Source organism: Panthera leo, chromosome E1, assembly GCF_018350215.1.
Source record: "Panthera leo isolate Ple1 chromosome E1, P.leo_Ple1_pat1.1, whole genome shotgun sequence".
Lineage (NCBI taxonomy): Eukaryota > Metazoa > Chordata > Mammalia > Carnivora > Felidae > Panthera > Panthera leo.
Window position 1 is genome coordinate 50907900 of NC_056692.1, and position 20571 is coordinate 50928470.

Sequence of the window (20571 nt, forward strand, 5' to 3'; positions counted from 1 at the left end):
GCTGTTTCCACGATCTCTTCTAGCTCACTGTAGGCATTGATATGTTTAGCTAAGTGAAACAGTCTCTTACAATGAAGGCTTAAATAGTTTGCCATGAGGTTGAGGGGGAAAACGTCCCTGTCTGGCCCACACTAAACTCCCTAGTGTCCATCACAATGAATACACTGAGAATAGTGTCACTTTTCCTTTCTAAGAGAAGTATTGCTAATTTGGGTCACCTCTGTTTGTATAGGCATTCATAGATAACAGCATCAAACCTTCCAGCTTCATTCTGCGTCTATACCACTGCCGTGGAGACAGGACTATAACCGATGGAGAAAGTATAGAAGATGAAATGCGTGAAAATTTGAGAGTCTGTCAAAGGCACTGATTTCCATCAGCTACTTAAGTCGTTTATTATCGGTAGTAAGTGGCAATGCTTTTTTGCCAAGTGCCCTTGAAAAGGCTGATAAAGCTAATCTCGTGTGATAGGCGACACACGGCTTAAGGTATTACCTCAATTGGCTATCTATCTGGATCTTCCCAGGGAGATCTTTTGTCCTGTATTTTAAAGACCTTCCCAATTTATCGGCATCCACAAGGGACAATGGAAATTAAGATCCGAACCGGTAACAGTTGCCTTATGTTTCTCCCCAACGAAGATGTCCTGAGTTTTCATTTTGACCGCTTAAAGCGGAAACTCAATCATTTAAAGGTTAAAGTTGTAGACACTATCCAGGGAGTTCCTGGTCTACTAGCAAAATCACATGTGTGACTTCAGTGATCCCCAGCAGATTGAATAGGTTAATAAATAGATTCTCTGTAAATTTCCAAAGAGGGCAATTTGCAGGCAGTTCTCACAAAATTGGAAAATACCAACAGAGTGCTAGGACCGGGTATTCTGTTGGAATACCATAAACACCAAACTCGAAGGAGGTCAAAAGTCACGGCACATATGTTTTCCATAGATTACATTTGTTTTGGAATGCACCGTTAGGTTCCACCAAAGTGGCTCCCGAATCAAACTATACGGGAGCTATGAAAGTTCGGTCAGAGGTGCTGGCATTTAGAAAGCAAGGTGAGTGGGTAGCACATAATGACTCCTATTCTTAATGATACTTGTGGTTTTTCTGGGCAGCTCTGTCTTGTCTCCCTAAAGGTGATGTCGAGACAATTAGGTGCTAGAAGGCAACTTTCAAACAAGCCTGGGAAATTGCCAATCTAATAGTAATTTATCATTCAAAAAATGGCAGTCTCTCTCTCTCTCTCTCCTCTAGATCTATACTTGATCGAACTATAGTCATAGCTACAAGCATTGCAATTAAATATTTATTAAGTACCAGCCCCGTGAAAGGAGATTTGGGAACACAGCTTCATTTAATCTTCATAGAAGTCCTATGATTTGCATTTTTCAGATGGGTATATCGTGGCTTGACGAGGTCGAGTCATTTATGCACAAATGCACAGTGTCACTAATGATCAAGCAGACATCTGAACTCAGTCTCAGGCCTGTCAAAACCCAGTGTCTCAATTCTTGAAACATTAAGGTGGTAGATCTCTATCTTGAGGATGTAGAAGGATCAAGTGGTGATGGGGAGGGGGGAGGGAAGGGAGTCCAAATGATTGGGGTGAAGCCCAAGGCTCTGAAGGTGTAAGGTGCTCCCCCAGGTCTGTGCAAGCTGGGTGGTGGTAGATTACACTTGCAGAAAGACTGTGTTGTACTGCTGGCCGACGTGTCTTAATGAGGTTTTGGAGTTCATGAAAATGAATTCTTAAGCACCGGCCAGGGCTGTCTAGTTAGGCAAATCTACACCATAAATACCTAACTGCCCTTCTCAAATTCATCCATTTCCAAGGACCGTTTCCTTGGGTCTTAAAATCTAACAACATAGGCCTTAAAGTAGTAAAGTTGCAAAATAGCACAACTTTTAACATTTTCTTTCCAAAGTTATTGAAAATATTAAGATAAAAGAGAGATGCCTAAAACAGACTTTGGTATCCCAAGCCAAGAAATGAAGGTATTAACGGTTTAATATGTTTTGGAATGGGGAAGGGAGAAAAGGGGGCACTGAGAGGGAGGATTGTATTTGATGCCTGTTTAATTTTACCTCTGCTTTATGTATCCCTGATTTGTTACCAACTGCTTTCATGATTTCTGCAATCAGTCTCCAGTGGCCAAATCTGACCCGACTCCCCCTCCATCCCCCCTCCTTGTTTTAAATGAGATCTGGTTTTACTTAGATGAATTAAATGTCACTATATTTGTTTCTGTGAATTGTTCCAGCAAAAATTACAGCATCAATGTCTGACTTTAAACGTCTGTAGGACTGTCTGCCTCCCTGGGCTATTTATAGCTGCCTTTTAAAGGCCCTAATAAATGCTTTTAGATTGCTATTGGTTTGCTTTCCCTTTGTGAAGCCTCAGAATTGATACACTTCAAACTACCAACTGAAAATACCTATCTCTCTTTTCTTTTTCTTTTTCTTTCTTTTTTTTTTTTTTTTTTTGGTTAAAGTAATGTGTGTTCCCTGTAAAATGTAAATAAGCAAATAGAAGAAACAGGAGGAGAAAAAATAATCATACCAAACAGAGAGGGCCACAATTAACATTTTGTTGCATATCATACTGTCTGTTCTCTGTTTTAAATATATTTAAATATATATATGTGTGTGTGTGTGTGTGTGTGTATGTACACACACACACACACACACACACACACACACAGATATATATAATACTATCATACAAGCTGTTTTACAGCCCTGGATTTTTTTTTAAGCCCTGTTTTATTTTTTCTACCAGACAATATGTTTCACATTTTTTTCTCTCGTTCTCTTCCATCGCTTTTAATGGGCACATTAAAAGTAACGAGTAATGTTATGATTGTACCATTACCTATGAAACAATCCCACATTTATTAGATGGTGAGACCCTGGCCAAAATTTGCTACTACAAATAGTTGTACAAATTAGCCATGTCTCTATGCTCACCCATGATCATTTCTTTAGGATAAACTGCTACAGATGGAGTTGCCGGATCAGTGGCTGCATGAAATTCGTAGACTATTGTCGCATCTGCCAACTTACCTCCAGAAATAGTTCAAATTAAATATATAATATATATTATATTTGAGCATATCTTTAAAATGACAGTATAATAACAGGCATCCGTGTTAGGGAAACCACATTTCTAATAATTCGATCATGGCTTTAACAAATTTTATTAAACACTTTTTAGTGCCAAGCTTGATTTCTTTTTTTTTTTTTTTTCCCCCGACTCCAGGGTTCCAGAGTTCTGCAGCATAGCTGCGGGCATTATCATACTGAAATCCACAGTTCTAGGGAAGCTGCTAACCTAAATAAACAGTGTGATTTTTTTTTAAAAAAACTATGTGTGAACTGGCAGCTAGGACAGGGGAGAGGCCAGGTAAGTGGAAGGAACTGAGAGCTGATGTTTGCAGAATTACCAGCGCTGATGGTCTACACTTCTAAGAATGCTGATTCTTTTACTAGAACTAAAATCTCTTTAAGGATAGTGTATTGTTCAATTAGTTATTAGTTCATTCCTTCAATGTATAATTGGTGAATACCTACATGCCACATGTTACTCTAGCTGCTGGGGATACAGGGGCGAAGAAGACAAGAGGATCTTTTTTCATGGAGCTTACAGTCTGTTCCATGGGGCAATCCAGCCAACAAGCATGTAATCCATCACTGGTGGCGAGTGTTTTGACATGAAAATCATGTTAACGACACAAAAAAGAATGATGTGGGGGAGGATTTTAGTTCACATCCTCATCAGATACGGCCCCTCTGAAAAGGTGACATTAAAGATGAGACTTCAGTGATGATAAATAAGACGTCACACAGGCAGAAAAGGAGGTACAAAGGCCCTGAGGCAGAGCATCCTTGGGTGTTAGAGTGGAACTTGGCAGACTTTTTCTGTAACGAGTCAGATAATAAAAATATTGGCTCCGTGAATCATGTGTGTCTGTTGCAGCTACTCAAGTCGGCAGTGGTAGCATGACACTAAGTAGCTGTAGACCATTTTACAAACAATGGTCTGAATGTGTTCCAATAAAATGTTATGAAAGCGAGAGGTGAGCCCGATTTGGCCCTTAGACTATAACTTGTGGACCTTTGTGTCAGTGAAAGAGGGAGACACGGTGATATTAGGGAGTGAACAGTGGGAAGGAGAATGGTAGGAAGTAATTTCAAGAGGTGGGCAGAGTCAGAGGTATATGCTGTGTATATAACACAGATTGTGCAAACTACTCTAATTGCAATGGGAAGGGTGGAAAGGTGCTGGAGGGTTTTAAGCAGGGGAGTGACATGTTTTGATTTTATTTTCAAAAAGAGTAGATTAAAGTGCAAAGGCAGGCAAAGAAGATCTCTTAGTGGTCCACTGAAGATATGGTGGTTTGGACTACCAGGAGATCTGATTAGATTTAAGATCTACTTTGTTCTTTCTTTAAGTTTATTTATTTATTTTGAGAGAGAGAGAGGGAGAATGTGCAAGAGAGAGTGGGAGAGGGGAAGAAGAACTTTACTGAAGAAAGTAAGAGAGAGAGAGAGTGGGAGAGAGAGAGAGTGGGAGAGTGGGAGAGCATGTGCAAAGAGAGACACGGAGAGAGAGAATCTCAAGCAGGCCCTGTACTGTCAGCATGGGGCCCGACACTGAACTCAACCCCATGACCTTAAGATCATGACCTGAGCCGAAGTCAAGAGTCAGTCACTTAACTGACTGAGCCACACAGGCACCCCAAGATCTATTTTGGAGGCGAGCCCATAGGACTTGCTGCTGGTTTATGTGATAGGAGTAAGGGAGACTGATTAGACCATACTCTTGCCTCTTTGTATGAAAAGAGAAAACCTGATATGAGCCAAAGCAAGAAGCAAGGCAAAATGGGCATCTTACCTGGGGGACCGTCTCACTAGGAGTTGCGACTTGTACCCTTCTGTAGAGAAACTTAGACGCGCCACCTCACGGCTGGCTTCTTGACTCCCTGACGTTGCCTCAAATAATAGGGTCCGGTACCCTTGTATCAATCACTTCCTCAAGAGTCAAAGACTTGTTTGTGAAGTTCTGATTGGTCCCTCCAGGGTCATGTGACTCTGCTCCAGGTGCTGGTAAAGAAACACTGTGGTGATAAGTGGCTTCTGCCACTTCCACTGGCAGCGTCCTAATCCTGACCACCGTCACCTCTTACTTGATCATTGAAATACTTTCCTGGTTCACTCCCCATGCCTGCTTTTAAATTTCTCCAGCCAATTTTCCATTGGACAGCCAGAGTGGTCTTTTTAAAAATAGAAACCTTATTATGCTGTACTGTTAGTTTAGATACTTCAATCACTTTCATTTCCAGCTTCAGCTCCCTCTCTCCTTGATTTCAGTTCTTTGGAAAGCATGCCCTGTGCGTCCTTGAGTCACAGAGTCTTTGCAAATGCCGTTCCTCTGCCCGGAAAACTCTTTTTCTCCTTCTTCTTATTTAGTCGTATTCATTTTTTCATATTGTAGTTCAGATATCCATCTATCCCAGAGTAGAAAAAGACCCAGTATTGTAAGCTATTATAAGAAACAGAGGAGAAATAGGCATTCAAATTAAGGGGTAAACAGAGACTACAAATAAAGACAGCTTCCAAGATGCTAACCATTGTGATCTTTTACATTACGCCATTTTTTCCTTATGAAAAGCGTTTTGAGAGTCAACGATTGTCCCTATGTTTCAAATAAAGAAAAGGAAGCTGAAAGATGTCTGTAAGATGCTGGTATCATGCAGCTGAGATGTGGAACCATGATCAGAATCTAAGTCTTTGATCCCCATGCCCTTGTCCTTTAACAGAGCTACTGCAGGACCATAATATGGAGCTTCGACTGGATCCATGGTAGCAGGAGAAGGAGTATTTGATTTACATTTTAGGTGAGAACTATCACTCTGGATAAAGGTGGCAAGAGATGAGTTAGAAGGCTGTTATGTAGACCTGGTAAAACCAGGTTTTTACCCGATCAGGAAAGCCTGACTTTAGCGATAAAATGCAGATGCGTTCCTGTAATGATAGGTTCTTCTGAGAACCGGTTCTTAAAATTAGCTTAGAGCAAAGGGTGCAGCAGCCAGATTACACCTGTAAATAGCGAAAGCCTTAACGACTAGATAGTGACTGTGTCTCAAACAAACAAAATACAACAGAGAACGAGGCCTGAGTCAAGAACTTTCTTACTGAAGGCCACAGGCAGGAGAAGTGAAGAGCACATTCTCACTTGGATGCCAAGTGGGCACCAAACACTCTCTGATCGCCCGGGTTAAACTGCGCCCTCTCTCCTTGCTGCGGGCCATTCTCTCTGAGTTAGTGCTTCCTTTTGCCAATCCTCAAATGCGCCTTCCGCGTAAGTGGGACTCTCGCTAATTCCTAAAAGTGGGTGGGTCTGGCACACAGTAGGAGTGTAATTGAAAAAAAAATGAATAAAAGACAAGACAAGAATGAAAACAATCAGCAACAAATTCCCATTGGAGACCTTTAGACGCCACTGGGGAACCTGACACATGAAGGTTGGACTGCATTCTCTTAAAGGGACGTAAGATCTCATGACATCCAGCTTCTGCAGCTCAAAGGAGCACCCTTCTGAGCAACCCAGGCTGGCGTCCAACCAAGACAGGGATGGGCTGATTATCACGATAAGAACAAGAGAAACCTTCAGAACTATTTTAGTAAAACATGCCCATACCTTTTAAGACAAAAAATCCACATGATAACTACCTAATGGATTTCTTTAATCTGTTGACTTTGCTAAGCTTGTCAGTCTTGTTTCCTTTAGCTTGGTTGCTCAGAGGGAATAGCAGCACGATTTTTTTTTTTTTTAAGCAATGCATTTTTATCATTGAGTTGAAAGTATGTGCATGCATGTATATGGAAGTGTGTATGTGTGTTGTGGGGTAGGGGTATGTGTGCGTGCACCTGTGTTGAGGACAAGGAGTAGGGGATTTCCCATTTGGTGACAGTTGTGAAAAGGAAAGGAATACGATCCAGTCGCTGGCGCTTTGGGCAGCTAGAAAGATGGGAGAATTGGCCCCTGTAGCTCAGTAGTAGGAAACAGTGGTGCCACCCCTGAATTTAAAATAGAAGTATCTGCTGGGAGCCACATTGTCAACCCTTCGGTCAGGCAAGTGGAAAGCTCCTTGATAGGGTTCAAGCAGATGTTCTGATATTTTACTGAGAGGGAAACTGAGTCTTCACAAGATTCACATTCAAACAATAATTATTTAGTAATTACCATGAGGTTGGCACAGTGAAATATGGCTTCCCATTCACTATCTCGATCAAACTCACAATAACTCAGTCACATAGGTGTTCTTATCCCCGTATCATGCACGAGGGCACTGAGGTTCTGAGAAAAGTTACTTTCATGAACCACTCCAGATACTGGGGACAGACCTGGAATTGGAAGTCTGTCTCTCAATTCAGGATTTCTCTACAAGACCAAAAAACATTGTATTTCAGACTATTGCTTATTAAGATCATTCATTTTTAAGGCAAAATAATTTGGAATTATGATTTTTCTTTTTAATTTTTTTTTAAAGTTTATTTTTGTTTAATTTTTTTAACGTTTATTCATTTTTTGATAGAGACAGAGAGTGAGTGGGGGAGGGGCAAAGAGAGGGGGAGACACAGAATGTGAAGCAGGCTCAAGGCTCTGAGCTGTCAGTACAGAGTCTGATGCGGGGCTCGAACTCACGGACCATGAGATCATGACCTGAGCTGAAGTCAGACGCTCAACCGACTGAGCCATCCAGGAGCCCCTAAAATTTATTTATTTATTTTGAGAGAGGGAGAGAACATGTGTGGGGGAGGGACACAGAGAGAGGGAAAGAGAGAGAGAGAGAGAGAGAGAGAATCCCAAGTAGGCTCCTCATTGTCAACTTGGAACCTGACATGGGGCTCAAACTCACAAACGGCAAGATCATGACCTGAGCCGAAACCGAGAGTCGGATGCCTAACCAACTGAGCTACCAAGGCAGCCCTGCAGTTATAATTCTTACTGCTTTTGTATGATCTTGACATCCAGAAAATGGGGAAACATAATTCCAGACTTCCCTACTTCTTTACAAAACAGAGCATCATTTTTGGATATGGCAGATTTATGATTAGGTTGTAGATATTACATAAGAAAAAAAATGGGCTAGAAAGAGGCCATCCAGATAAAGTTACCAGCAATGTTGTAACACCTGGTTTCTGTTTCTCCCTCCCAGCTCCAGGATTCAGTCCGGTTGTTTGCTCGTAGCATAGCAGAACCCCCTTTCTTGTCTTAAACTGGCACAAGACTTTCTTAAATTGATTCAGGAGAGATTGTAGAGTTCTATCAGGAAAGAGGTAAAGTCTTTCATCACTGAGAAGTTAGACGGCAGAAGTTTGAACAGAGGGGTTAAAGGCTGGAGCTCAATCCGAGACCTGCTCTGGGGATGATAGCAGCTGAGGAGAAACAGGAGAAGGCCATGGAATGTCAACAAAGGAGAAACTGTTTGAAATTTGGGAGACAGGGAGTATTTGGAGAAGTCTGGGCAGTATCTAGTGGGTTCTGGGCGAAGCAGGTGTTCAATGGCTGAATGAAGAGCTCCACCTAATTGTATCTGAATGTCTTTGGAGGATTCCAGGCAAGACCAGGCTCTAGCATAATTCCAAGGCAATACATTGTGGAATAGGTTTTGAGCAAAATAACCTAACTGGTTTGGGTTCTGTCCTATCCCATGAACTCCGTCCTTCTTTCCTCCTCAGTGGCCAGGGCCCACCCACAAGTGCCTTCTGACCACAGGTTCTTGCTCTGGCCCCCTTCACACGCCACAGAGCTGCCCTCAAGCCAGTCTCTAAAGACAATGACCTGCACACAGAATCTAGGCCACCCTTTCTACTCTCTGCCTCATCAGCTCTCATGTGTCCACTAAAATTTATCTCATCTAATAGTCGCCAGGAAAGTAACTTGATTACCGATGACCTCGCGTAAATGGTGTACGTGCTCCAGAAGTTACTTGTGAATATCAAAGGCCAGGGGCATTAATAATTGAATTTCGCCAGAGATATTTAGAACATTCTCTGTGGCGTATCTCAAATTATACAATGACAATTCATGTCACTATTAAAATATTTTTATTAAGTAGATGCTAAAGGTAAGATTGAATTTTACTTTATTTTTTTAATTAATTAATTTTTTTTGCTTATTTTTGAGAGAGACAGAGCATGAGTGGGGGAGGGGCAGAGAGAGAGAGGGAGACACAGAATCTGAAGCTGGCTCTAGGCTCTGAGCTATCAGCACAGAGCCCGACGCGGGGCTCAAACCCACAAACAGTGAGATCACGACCTGAGCCGAAGGTGGATGCTTAACCAACTGAGCCACCCAGGAGCCCCTTTAATTTACTTTTCTAATGTTTATTTATTTTTGAGAAAGAGGGAGATAGAGCATGAGTGGGGGAGGGGCAGAGAGCGAGGGAGACACAGAATCCCAAGCAGGCTCTAGGCATCAAGCTGTCAGCACAGAGCCTGACACGGGGCTTGAACTCCCAAGCTGTGAGATCACGACCTGAGCTGAAGTCAGACGCTGAACTGACTGAGCCACCCAGGCGTCCCTGAATTTTATTTTCAAAGTGACATGGGATTAGAAAGTTTTAACCATTTTGTTGCATCGTCACCATGCTGAGGAAAAGTTTAAGTGTGAAGAACTATCAATGAGAGCAGTCTGCTTGGTAGATTGCTGAATTTGAGAGACTGGCAAAATGGCAGAGGGATCCCTTCACAATGGGTGCATCTGACTGAGGTCCTTCTGCGTATCAAGAAATGGGGTCAGATAGGGAGGATGCTCACTTGTGCTGTTGCAAATACTCCCTGTCATGTGGATAGCCCATTTGAAATTTGCTAAATCAGTAATGGTTTCTCCCCGAATTCGTATAAAGATCTAGAATACTAAGGGCTAAAAGCAGATCCCCCTCATCAAAGTAAATTACAAAGCTTTTTTTTTTTTTTTTTTTTTTTATGTCTGAACGTAACACAATGAATGGGGTTTGAAAACAGTCGCTGTCAGGATCGGGTCTGCTGACCCCTCGAACTTTCTCTGGGTCGTCTCTGTGGTGTGGAGAAAATTGTAATGACTTCGACAGCATTCTCAGGAAACAGCCCAGCATCCTGACCTGCCTTGCCCCTTAACTCTAGCTGCTCCTATAGGAGAACTCCGTGCACAACAAAGAAATTGCAGTCTTTTTTTTTTTTCCTGCCTTTGTCATTAGTCACCTGGCAAATAATTTGAAACTGGCACCGAAGGGGGACCCCAGATTCAGCACTTCCTTCTGAACTTTGTATTCCACAATTTTGTCATTACAGTGCTCAAATTCCCATTTTTAATAAAAAATGGAATTTCACATCCAGTGATACAGTCACCATTGGTTGCTAGAGGGCAAGAACATGCAAAAAGACATACAGAAATAGGTACATCGCAAATGATTTTTCGTGACGGAATGGAAGGTGATGAGATGATTATGAATGCATGGAGGCATTTTCAAAGCTGGGTTTTCATCCTAAGAAACGTGCATGTTACACATAGAATGTCCAGCCAACCCACAAGTCTTAGCCTCTATTATTTAATGGTAAAAAATTGGGAAAGTGCTCAAATTAACACAACATATGAGACAAGAGATTAATAAACATTTTTGTCAAGTCATTTTGACGAAAGGTCATCCATAAAATTCTTTGCCATTGGGTAATCTGAGAAATGGTTAAGACTCATTAAACTAGTTTATTTATAATCTGGCATTTAGTGTAAAAGACCATCTCTTTTAGAAAATGTATCATGCACATGGTTGGCCAGTCAACGAATCAAATGCAGGCATCTAAACAGAATCTGAAGGCTTTTCTCTGGATAAGTTGGAATAAATGATCAATTCAACATGGTGGGCCACGGCAGGGGCACAGGGCACGGTGGGTTTAGGGCAGAACTCTCACAGCTGTAACTTGTCTCCCTGAAACGATTCCATTATTTAGAAATAAATTTTGCACATCATCAAATTTGCTCCCTTACAGCTTGTATTAATTGAAAATTCATTCACCAATTAGCATGCTGTTGAAGGTGTTTTTAAAATAGCTTGTTTGTAACAGTCGTTGGCACTGCTGGAATTCAAACTGCATGCCATTTCAAATAAAAACCTTTTCTTTTTTTTTCTCTTGGCAGTAGAAAAGAGCAGAGTCACACAGTAGCTCTTGATTTATGAACTGCGTTTTCTTATTCTCAGACTTCCACAGGGTGTGCGGTTCCCTTTCAAAGGAGCTGGGTTGGGGGCCTTTAACAAGGAAGCGATTCTATCTCCAAATCGACTTTTTAATTTCCAATCATACGTGCCTTTGATTAGAATTGGTCCCATTCTCATGCCTCCGGTGATCAGCTGAGAGAATGGAGACGGAGGAACCTTCGGCAGCTTTCTTCTGTTAGGAAAGTGTCACTCAGTTAACAAATCACACAGGAACCTAGGTATGTGTTGTGAACAAAATTTGTGGAAATATTTTATGTTCAACATTCCGGTAAGCATTTTGTCAGCCCTGGGTCACATCCTGAGATTAGGCAATCATCTCTCCAAAAACCCAACTGGGGATAAAGGAGGGGATATTATGACTCAAAACATATCTGGAGGACAAGTGGGCAGAAGGCTCAGGCTGGGGGCATGGGGATGGACGGAGAGAAATGTGTACATGCTTTACAGGATGTTTTGGCTGAAAACAGAGTTCATCCTCACAGTGGTCCCCGAAACAAAGTGTTTATTGTCCAGTGGGCCTGATCCCTGGAGAAGAAGAAAAATGATTCCTATTGACTGGAAGGAAGTTAACTCTTTGCTCCTTTTTGCAGGGAAGGTGTTGGATAAGTAGCTAGTGATTAATTTCCTTCATTGGTTTCACGGGGAGGGGTCTCGATGTCCGCAATAGTGTTTGCTGTCACTGCATTTTCTATACAGCAGTGGCTGGATTCTCTAGTGGGAATCTTTTCTCCCCCTTATCCTCCCTGCCCCCAACTGGCACAGGCAGATTATGGGGAAAGCATATTCTAATAATTAATACACCATTAAATTGGGCTGCAGTGACTTTTTTTTTTTCTGGCATAGAAGTAGCTAAAGGCCATTTAACACTGAAGTTTTAAAACTTACTTTCAGACTTGAGCTGGGAAAACCACTGGCCTATTCCACGGATGCTAAAAGCGATAAGAACTGTATGTTCTACCCTGATCTTTTAAAGATTGAATTGGGAGGGGGAAAAATGATTTTGCTTACAGATGGCTGTGAAAACATCAGAAATACATGTCAGAGCTGGAGAGAAGGGTCCAATTGTAGTAAGCTCCCTTTAAGAGGGAAACAAGATTAGAACTTTGGCAAATTTTCGGCTTCTTTTGAGAGGGAAAGAGAAGAGATTGCAGTGTCCAAAAAAAGAAGAGGAAAAAAAAAAAAAGGATGGATGTCATGAGACAAAAGCAGAAGCAATTTTATACCTTATTGAAAGCTTACCTGGGCGTGGTTTTAACTCCTCTGGGGTTAAGAATTTTTTTTTTTTCCTCCTCTTAAAACTAAAGGGGTTAGGGGAAAGGACTTGAATCTGAAATAGCATCCCTGTCAGTTCTGTTCTGTCCTGGGAAGTATACAAGGAAGCAAAACCTCCGTGGAAGAGAAGGGAGGCAGCAGTCGCTGGAGGTGAAAGTCTGCAGCAACGAGTATGTAAGTTACACGTTAGCATGAAGGTGGTGATGCTTCATTGCGTCCTTTTTAGAAAACCCATCTGGGGGTGCCTGAGTGGCTCAGTCGATTAAGCGTCTGACTTAGGCTCAGGCCATGATCTCACAGTTTCTGAGCTGGAGCCTGCACTGGGCTCTCTGCTCTCAGGGCAAAGCCTGCTTCGGATCCTGTCTCCCTTCTCTGCCCCTCCCCTGCCTTGCGTGCCCTCTCTCTCCTTCTGTTTTAAAAATAAATAAAAACATTAAGAAAAAGGAAGAAGAAAAACCATCTGACTTAAACAGAAGGCTGTTAAGGCTGCTATTCAAATATGTGAATTGTGTTTTGCCTTTTTACATTATAGATGGCTTTGTTTTCTAAGTGCCCTCATGTCAGAAGAGCGAAAAAAAAAAAAAAAAAAACAACCCAAGACTTTTGTTTATATCAGGTCAGAAAAGGTAGTGAGTCTTCATTTGGGATAATCATAGTGTTTACCCAAGCCTTGTGCATATATAAAAATGTTATTTTCTCTAATTACATATTTTGTTCCTATAATGACTGAACTGAATTCTAAACTGAAAGGAGTAATCAATACTGAATGTCTCTGCCGTTCAAATGAAGCCTTCACCATTTCAGACGGCATGAAATTGCTTCAAATTTGGCAAATTGCTACAAAGATGGAAATTAAAATCTAAAGCTGAAGTGTATTTAATTTTCTTTTTTGCAGATCTTAACTGAAAACTTAAATCAACAGATAGGAATAGAACTATTACTATTACGAAATCCACCTGGATGCTTGAAGGACATAGGGAAGGATGAGCTATTACGGCAGCAGCTATCCGATTGTAAACGTGGACCCCAAATACCCAGGCTACCCCCCAGAGCACATCGTAGCTGAGAAGAGAAGAGCCAGAAGACGTCTGCTCCACAAAGATGGCAGCTGTAATGTGTACTTCAAGCACATTTTTGGAGAATGGGGGAGCTACGTGGTTGACATTTTCACCACCCTGGTAGATACCAAGTGGCGCCACATGTTTGTGATATTTTCTTTATCCTATATTCTCTCCTGGTTGATATTTGGCTCTATCTTCTGGCTCATTGCCTTTCATCACGGTGATCTGTTAAATGATCCAGACATCACACCTTGTGTTGACAACGTCCATTCCTTCACCGCGGCATTTTTATTCTCCCTGGAAACCCAGACCACCATAGGTTACGGTTACCGCTGTGTCACTGAAGAATGCTCTGTGGCCGTACTCATGGTGATCCTTCAGTCCATCTTGAGCTGCATCATAAATACCTTCATCATTGGAGCCGCCTTAGCCAAAATGGCAACCGCTCGAAAGAGAGCCCAAACCATTCGGTTTAGCTATTTTGCACTCATAGGGATGAGAGACGGGAAACTTTGCCTCATGTGGCGCATTGGTGATTTCCGACCAAACCACGTGGTAGAAGGCACAGTGAGAGCCCAACTTCTCCGCTACACAGAAGACAGCGAAGGGCGGATGACGATGGCCTTTAAAGACCTAAAGTTGGTTAATGATCAGATCATTCTTGTCACACCAGTAACTATTGTTCATGAAATTGACCATGAGAGCCCTCTGTATGCCCTTGACCGAAAAGCAGTGGCCAAAGATAACTTTGAGATTTTGGTGACATTTATCTATACTGGTGATTCCACGGGGACTTCCCACCAATCCAGAAGTTCCTACGTTCCCCGAGAAATTCTCTGGGGCCACAGGTTCAATGACGTCCTGGAAGTTAAGAGAAAGTATTACAAGGTGAACTGCTTACAGTTTGAGGGGAGCGTGGAAGTCTATGCCCCCTTCTGCAGTGCCAAACAACTGGACTGGAAAGACCAGCAGCTCCACAACATGGAAAAAACCCCTCCGGTCCGAGGACCCGGCACGTCAGACACCAAGGTCAGAAGAAGGTCATTTAGCGCGGTTGCCATTGTCAGCAGTTGTGAAAACCCAGAAGAGACCACCACCTCGGCCACGGATGAGTGTAAGGAAGCACCTTATCACAAAGCTGTCTTGACTTTAAATAGAATCTCTGTAGAATCCCAAATGTAGTTCAAATTGTGATCACGAGGGCTCCCACCCAATCATTTTACTCTGTAGCCAGTCACCTCGAGGCGAGTAGTTATACAAGGGCTTTTAAGGGATGTTGTAGCTATGTGCCATGGTGATAGGGGATAAGAAGAACATGTTAAATCTGGTGAAAGATCATCTAAACATGACATAGTACCCAATTGTTTAAACTCTTTTTTTTTTGCTAGCAAATTTTGTATTAGGGATGCTATTAAGAGCCTACTTGATTAGTTTAAATTTCATCTCCTTTTATTACACCATATAGTTGTATCTTCAATAGGAGGTATGGTATTCAGTAATGGAGAACAAAGGTAGGGTACTGGAATAAATAAAAATAGGAAGATGGGCAGCCAGCATAAATAACAAATTTTTTACATCGATAGTAGTTTCCCATAAAAGCATCTTGTCATCCAACCAAGGTATGCGAGAAATGCATCCAGTAGATTGTAACGTTAAGATATTTAACTGAAGTCACCTGGCAGGTTTGATGTTTGCCCCTCGTAGTGTCTTGGTATCAGCAGAGAAAGACGCGGTGGCGGTGAGAAATAGACACCTGCCACTTACCCAGGTGATGATCGTTGAGTGCTAGAAGTTGGTTTGTTTTGTTTTGTTTTGTTTCTCACTGATAAAGCAGAAGAAGAGTGGACATGATTCAGAGCAGTATTTCTCTCTTAAATGCCTTGGTTGACTGCAACAAAGAAAGGGCTTTATGTAGAAGAGCAGAAATAAGGCAATGAACGATAAGGGGCTTCCTTTGTCCACCTCTCGTCTTCTCTTGGAAGATGGAGCCATTTTTTTTGTGTGTGTGTGTGGCATGGGGGGGTGGGGAGCATAATGGAGGGAGGGCAGGGGAAAGATACTTATGTGTGCCCAGAAGCAGTTAGGTATGCTTCCTGTCTTGGTCACTTTACAAGACATACATGACTTGAATTCTAGATTTTAAGAAACTCTTCCTTTGAACTTGGAACAATCATGTAGATAGAAGATTTTGTGAAATAGAATTAATGTGATGTTTATGCATATTATTAAATGGATAAGCTAAGTGCTATGGAATTGCTTAAATTTTAGGACATGAGATAAATTTGTATGCTCTGTTTCTGTGTTAAAAGATGTTAATCATGGTTACTTTAAGCCCAATCCCTTATGAGTAAAAAGACACTTTAAGCTTTCTGAATCGAACAGTTAAAGGGTGCCTGGGTGGTTCAGTCGGTTGAGCGTCCGACTTCGGCTCAGGTCATGATCTCACAGCTCGCGAGTTCGAGCCCTGCATCAGGCTCTGTGCTGACAGCTCAGAGCCGGCACCCTGCTTCAGATTCTGTGCCTCCCTCTCTCTCTGCCCCAACCCATTCACATTCTGTCTCTGTCTCTCTCAAAAATAAATAAACATTAAAAAAAATTTAAATCAAACAGTTATTAGCTGCATCCAGAGTTATCTGTTTGTTTTCTTTCTTTCTTTCTTTTTTTTACATTGCTGCTGAGCTGACAATAAGTATATGCCCCAGTGTTTCTTTGTTTATTTTATTTAAATATATGTACACACACAGTTTTTGCTTTCTCTGGAAAAGCTCCCTATCCCCCTCTCTCCATTTAAATTAAAGCACACAAGTAAATTGAACTGAATCATATAGTCTGTGCTTACCAATAAAAGTAAAATAGGTAGGTATGTGAAGTGTTTCTCTTTTTTTTCTTCTTCTTTTTTCTTTTTTCCATCCTCCCTTCCTTTTCCTCTTTTTCTTTTGACTATGAGCAATGAAGTTACTTTCTAAATGCACATGTGCAAATCTTTTATTCCTGTTGTTTTATGGATTAAGAGTTTTGCTCAGGTCCCAAGTTGTAAAACTGTCCTGAAGCTTAATATCAGAGATCTAAAGAATGCAATTTTTTTCCTATTTGGCTTCAGAAATGCAAAACCCATTTTTAAAATGACACATGCATTGCAGATTTGGATTTGTAGCCGCGATTACTCAGCTAAATTAGAGTACTATGGTCTACCAAGTAGCAAACAACCAGCACCACGACAAATCCAAATGCCCTTCCCCTGACTTTTTAAGCTCCTTTCACACACATCTAGTTTCACTTCATTTTGCCTTGCTTCCTAGGCTCTGCCTAGCCATGATTCTGGTTTGGTTAGTATCAGAATAGACATGATTCTGGTTTTGTTAGTATCAGAATAGACGTATCAATGAGTACATTCTGCTGTGCTCTGTCTCTACCATTAAGACCTCCTACCCAGAATAAAATGTAAAATACGCATTCACATGTAACATTTGTCCCTAATTTTCTGTTTAGATTTATAACATACTTTGATGCCCCAACAAGTTACTTAATAATAAAGATCTCAAAGTAATGCAAAAATTGTGTGCATATGCCTGTATTTCAGATTAGTACAAACTCTGCCGATGTGGTCAGCGTTGGGTGCAGAGCACCAAAAAAAAAAAAAAAAAAAAAAAAGGAGATGCTCTCTTACAGAATTAGAACATAGGCAGAACTATAAACATTTTTATGGGTTTTTAACAGCTTGTAGAACAGCTATATCCGAATTAGCAGTTGTGTTTCCGTAAGCTTTGCAAGAAGGCTCCATGCAAAATGGCATTCTAGTTTCAAAAGCTCTGTCCATGATGAGAAGTAGGTCAAATATTCTTTCTTATGGCAGCTATTCTGTCCCTCAAGATGAAAGTATTCAGTGGACTTAATTAGACGGGAAACACACTATGGCGTCAAGGCATTCTCTGCTGTGTGCCCCACCTGTGAACTTGGCCCTTGAAGAGGGAGGGAGATCTGGGAGAGAGAAGGAAATGCTGTTTCATGTACCACCGGCTTATCAAGCACCTTATGCTTTGCACATGTACACTTAGCCCCCACAACAAAACAGTGGGGTGGATATTTTTAATTTCCATAGCATCAAATATCTATCTCATTCTCTGCTTCTTCCTAACTAACCAGTTCCCAAATGGGACAGCAACTTGCCAGACTAAAAAAAAAAAAAAAAAAAAAAAATTGCAACTATGCTTCCCAGTCTCCCTTGCAGCTAAGGGGTGGCAGGCGGGGGTGTGGGGGTGGGGGGTAATACTTGGCATGGATCTGGCCCAGGAGATGTCAGTAGAGTTCCTTGAATGTGACCTTTAAGAAAGCTCTTTCGCTGGGTCTTAGGTGGCACACGTCCTTTTACTCCCTGCATCAATCCTTCTCCCCTAGACCTCACGGACGCCCCTTAAAGGGACGTCAGGAAAGTAGGAAAGAGGCAGCCCAAGATTGCAGATCTCCGGACTTCTTCTGCATGAGTGGAAATAAATGGTTTCTAACCGAACGGTGAGAGGGAAAACATAGGAGAGTACGCATAAAGGGATCACTTGGGTCCAACTTGTACTTGATGGAGTTCAACTTGAACTCCATCTGATGGAGTCAGTCTCTGTGGAAAGCACATATTTTCTGGGCGTTTGAGGAAATGCCAGTATATTGTAAAACAAACACAAAAGAATTACTTTGGGCCTGGAAAGCCCTCTGAGACACTGACGGCTGAGTGACCTTGATAAGAAGATTGACTAGGACCGCTCTGGGGCCGCCCTTTATCTTCTTCCTTCCCTCCCCCCGGACTTATATCAGTAAGACTTTCACTAGGGCAAGTGACCGAAATCCACAGAGACTCAGGCAAGCAAGCACAAGTACAGCTTGGGAAAAAAAAAGCAAAACTCTGCTAATAACCCTTCTCAGGCTCCTAGTGAGACCAAACTGCATCAACTTATTCAAGTGGACTCCAAATACAGACCAAGGAATCTAGACCCTTACTTTGGATCTTTGTATTTCATGACTTCTGAGTTGGCCAGGATATGTGTCAAGCAGATTCTTTGGGCCACTCTCTGGGCCTAAATAATGAGGCACCAAATTTTATTTTGGCTTAAAATAAATATCTATTGGTTCCATTCATTACAAGCTCTGATTCTTCTGCTTGAATGTTCTGGAAGGTATGTGGATAAGCCCCTCTGCTTTCTTTCTTTCTTTTTTTTTTTTTTTAATGTAAGGTAAGCTTCACCTGTGCGTTCCCAGAAACCACCCTACACACCCTTGGTACCCTATAAATCACAAAGCCCTCCCTCAATTCTAAATTTGGTGTGGCCTTTCTTCCCTCTCTCACTTTCATTTTGAAATCAGCAGCGTGACCTATATTCCAGAAAAAAGAACTTGGGGTGCCACATACAGAATATACAAGGAAGGATAATGACACAGACAAGACGGACAGATTAAACCGCAGGGAGGTGTTTGGCAAATTCTCTGCAGAAATTCTCCTGGGCATGAGGCCTTTGAACATGAAAGCTGGTAACTGAGATTCAGTTCAGATAAATCTGTGGGCAGAGAGCAAGCGAGGGCCTCTATTTTCCCGAAGAGGCAAAAATCACGGGTGCCAGGAAACCATCATTGGTCTGCATTGCTTTGGAGCATTTCTTCGGTAAGAAACCACTTAGAACCAAGAGGATTCCCAAGTTCGTCTTGCATGGCTCCTACTTTTCTTAAGCAATTTAACACAATCCTTTTAGGACTTGGGCTGTGAATTTGGCAGAGGGCAAGCAGTATCTATCCTATCATATCACCCTGTGCTGCCCCCTTTCCTCGGGAATGGCGATGCCTGTGGTTTGGGATCTTTTGTGCAGAGACCGAAGGTTTAAGTTGACAAGGCTACACGTTTTGATGTTCAACGGACTCGTAGTTGCTGAGTACCTGGTGGATATTTTTAAATAAACTGAGTTAAATAAACTATTGCCCTCTTGTTGTTTGGTCTCATTGATTTATGCTATTTGATAAATACTGCACAGTGAAAGAATGCTGCATCTAGAGTCTATCTGTCATCCTAAGAAAAAGGAGCTGGACTGAGACTAAGGAGCTTCCAAAAAAAAAAAAAAAAAAAGGCAACCCGAGCTGCGTAATCACTGAACTCAGGCCCTGGATGCTAACTTTGGAGCCTCTGTAGGCTGCAGAGAAACAGGTTAATCATTTAAAGTTTTCAGCAAGCCCAGTGGATGAAAATCCAAACAGATTAAGTCTTGCTAAATTACATGGCCAAGGAATGCTTTTCCTCTATGCTATCATTTACCACAGGGGCCTATAAAACATCCTTAATCACTATCTAAGTAACTTGAACTTGGGACAGAGCCCCAAGAGGTTTGACCCTGTGAAAACTTCTTTACAGAAAGTGATCAGAAACTTACAAATTCCACATAAAATACTTGAGTCACATGCACTATGTACTGTGGGTAAAGGCTCTTTGTTTGAATTGGAAACACATGTTATCGATCAATTATTTATTCTGCTACCTGTTGGTTCCATCTGATACCAGTTTGTGTGGGAAAGGGAGGCCAGCTATAGGGGACAGGTTAAGGACACAGCTGCCTGTTGCCAGTTCCACAATCAGCAACTTTTGGGGCATCAGAGAGATATCAACTCGTTTCATCAAATTCTATTTTGCATAACCTCCAGCATTAGAGAGGTTATCTGCCCAAAGAGACACGGCCATGGAGGGGCCACAGAGGAAGAAGACACAACCATCAATGCCCAAGGCTCTTCTGAATGGGCAATGAGCAGTTCTGACGCTGAGGTTGAGTTGTTTTCATTATGTAATCATTAAATGGGAAAAACGATCGTCTCAACACACTTTGTTAAAAAAGAAGCCCGTTATTTTCTAGAAGGGCTTCTGAAATGAACTGTTAGTTGGTCATTGATTATTTAGAGAGACAGAGTGAGCAAGGAAAAAAATTATGTGGGAAACAGCTGATAAGAGCCATG

General features: G+C 41.8%; 1 protein-coding gene across 14 annotated transcripts in view; it reads left to right on the forward strand.

Moving 5' to 3' along the window:
- The window catches only part of KCNJ16 (potassium inwardly rectifying channel subfamily J member 16), a 167008-nt gene that overhangs the window by 127388 nt on the left and 19049 nt on the right, over window positions 1–20571 (forward strand). For 10 of the 14 annotated variants that reach the window (XM_042914978.1, XM_042914974.1, XM_042914979.1 and 7 more), the window contains one exon: window positions 13431–16037. In XM_042914978.1, coding sequence (XP_042770912.1) covers window positions 13519–14778 — 1260 coding nt within the window. In that variant the 5' untranslated portion in view covers window positions 13431–13518 and the 3' untranslated portion in view covers window positions 14779–16037. Of the gene's footprint in view, window positions 1–11292; window positions 12710–13430; window positions 16038–20571 lie in introns of those variants that run through there. The other 4 variants (XR_006196369.1, XR_006196370.1, XM_042914983.1 and 1 more) reach the window with 2 other exon arrangements.